The 1,885-nt window shown below is 38.4% G+C and overlaps 1 protein-coding gene across 1 annotated transcript in view; it reads left to right on the top strand.

The window, feature by feature from the left end:
- depdc5 (DEP domain containing 5, GATOR1 subcomplex subunit) overlaps positions 1-1,885 on the top strand; it is a gene marked incomplete at its 5' end in the record, with an annotated part of 56,191 nt that overhangs the window by 5,953 nt on the left and 48,353 nt on the right. The window contains 3 exon segments of the mRNA XM_014008997.1: positions 377-462; positions 1,049-1,132; positions 1,200-1,249. Of these exon segments, the coding sequence (XP_013864451.1) occupies positions 377-462; positions 1,049-1,132; positions 1,200-1,249 (220 nt within the window).

Below are 1,885 nucleotides of genomic sequence, written 5' to 3' on the forward strand. Positions count from 1 at the left end.
GTCACACAGTGGAGTCTCTCTGATTGGTTGACGCTGCGCGTCGAGCTGCAAAAGTTCAGATTTTCTAACTTCAGCGATTTGGACGATTTGGACGATCGTTCAAATCGCGCTGCTCTAATCGCGCTTGAGGCGCCGCAGAACTTCCCGACGTTGCTTGAAGCGCGTCCACCATAGACTTTGTATGTAAACCTGCTGCTCCTGACGCTGAAATCGCGTTCGGTGTGAACGCACCATTAGTGTTACTTGTACCTGCTGCCACTCATTACAGCACAGTTTTAGTATTCAGAAAAATAAATGACCTGATGGTAGATTACTGAAATGGGCACATGCTTCCTGAATCTTGTGATGTCATGTTGAACGTGTTTCTGTTCTGCAGAGACGATCAGTGTGGACCAGACTGTAGCACAAGCCTTTAAGCTCCGTGCATACCAGGATGTGATTGTTAACATCGTTGACCCAAAGGTACGTTCAGCTGCACAGGCTTCAGTTCTTTTTCCATCCTAGTGAACCGTTTGACCCATCACTGCAAATCTAAGGATCAAGTCACAAAGTGTGGAGAAATAGACAGCTAAAAATATAACGACATCTCATCTACGGGTCGTTTTAATTGAAATATAATTTAAAATCATTTTTTGGATACCTTTTTAAGCAGTAGCCACAAAAAACAAGGTTAACAAGCAGAAAAGCCTTTAATTTCTGTCATTTTCAATGTGAGCTAACAAAACCTTTTTTTATTTCTAGCTGGAAAATCTTAATATCCTAATATTGTCTGAGGTTTACACTTTAAAATACCACAAAAATCATCACAAAAAATAGGATTCAAACTAAATATATGTAAGATGTCCTGATTAGGAAGATGAATTAAGCCATATTTGATACTGCACATGATATCAGGATGATCCAGGTTTCAAACTGTAGCTTAAACAGCTGGAAACATGAAAATGTGCTGAGGTTGTCTTGAATCCTCCAGTTTGATGTGATGGGTGATGATAAAATGTAAAAATATTGTGTTTTTCTCTACTTTTCTACATATTCCTTTTTACTAAAGGACGTAACGCTCGACCTTGTGGAGCTAACTTTTAAAGACCAGTACATTGGCAGAGGTGACATGTGGAGGTTAAAGAAGAGTCTGGTGAGTGTGGGAACATTTTGTGAGACTGCTTGTGAAACAGCAAGAAACTGAATTTTCTCTGTTTTAGGTGAGCACGTGTGCTTATGTGACCCAGAAGGTGGAATTTGCTGGAATCAGGTACAGTTGCTTAAAAGCAGGTCCTGTAATTTAACAATAATTGTGAAATAAAAAGGTTGGCTAAAAAGGGCAGAATTGAATATTCAAATTTTAAATATTTATGTAATCGTTTGATTAAATGATAATCAGGGCTGCAACAACAAATCGATAAAATCGATAAAAATCGATTATTAAAAGCGTTGGCAACGAATTTCATTATTGATTCGTTGTGTCGCGCGATTTATGCGTCCCTCGCCGTGTTGTGGAGCCGATTACGTCACCTGCACAGCTTTGTCAATGCTGGCTGACATAAATAAAGTTTAGGAAGAAAGAAAAAACTCTACCTGTAAAGAGCGGCCCTCTTTTACTCTCGAGTGAAAAGCAGAGACTACCAACTTTAAACCAGTGTTTAAATCGTGTTGTTAGGCCAAGTAGATCAAAGATAAGATAAAAAGTGCAATGGAACTAATACTTTTATGTTTAAGCTAGTTATTCATGACATCCTTTAATGACCTAGGTTTTCATGACATGCTGTTCATCTGCAGATAGAATGTCATTAAAGTCAGAAAAAGATCTGCTAACAACAGTCATTCTTAGATATCACTTGTGTTTATCTTTGTGTTTTCCATTGACCTTGTATCAAATCTTGCTAAGATG

This window comes from Austrofundulus limnaeus, unplaced genomic scaffold (assembly GCF_001266775.1).
Source record: "Austrofundulus limnaeus strain Quisiro unplaced genomic scaffold, Austrofundulus_limnaeus-1.0 Scaffold54, whole genome shotgun sequence".
Classification (NCBI taxonomy): domain Eukaryota; kingdom Metazoa; phylum Chordata; class Actinopteri; order Cyprinodontiformes; family Rivulidae; genus Austrofundulus; species Austrofundulus limnaeus.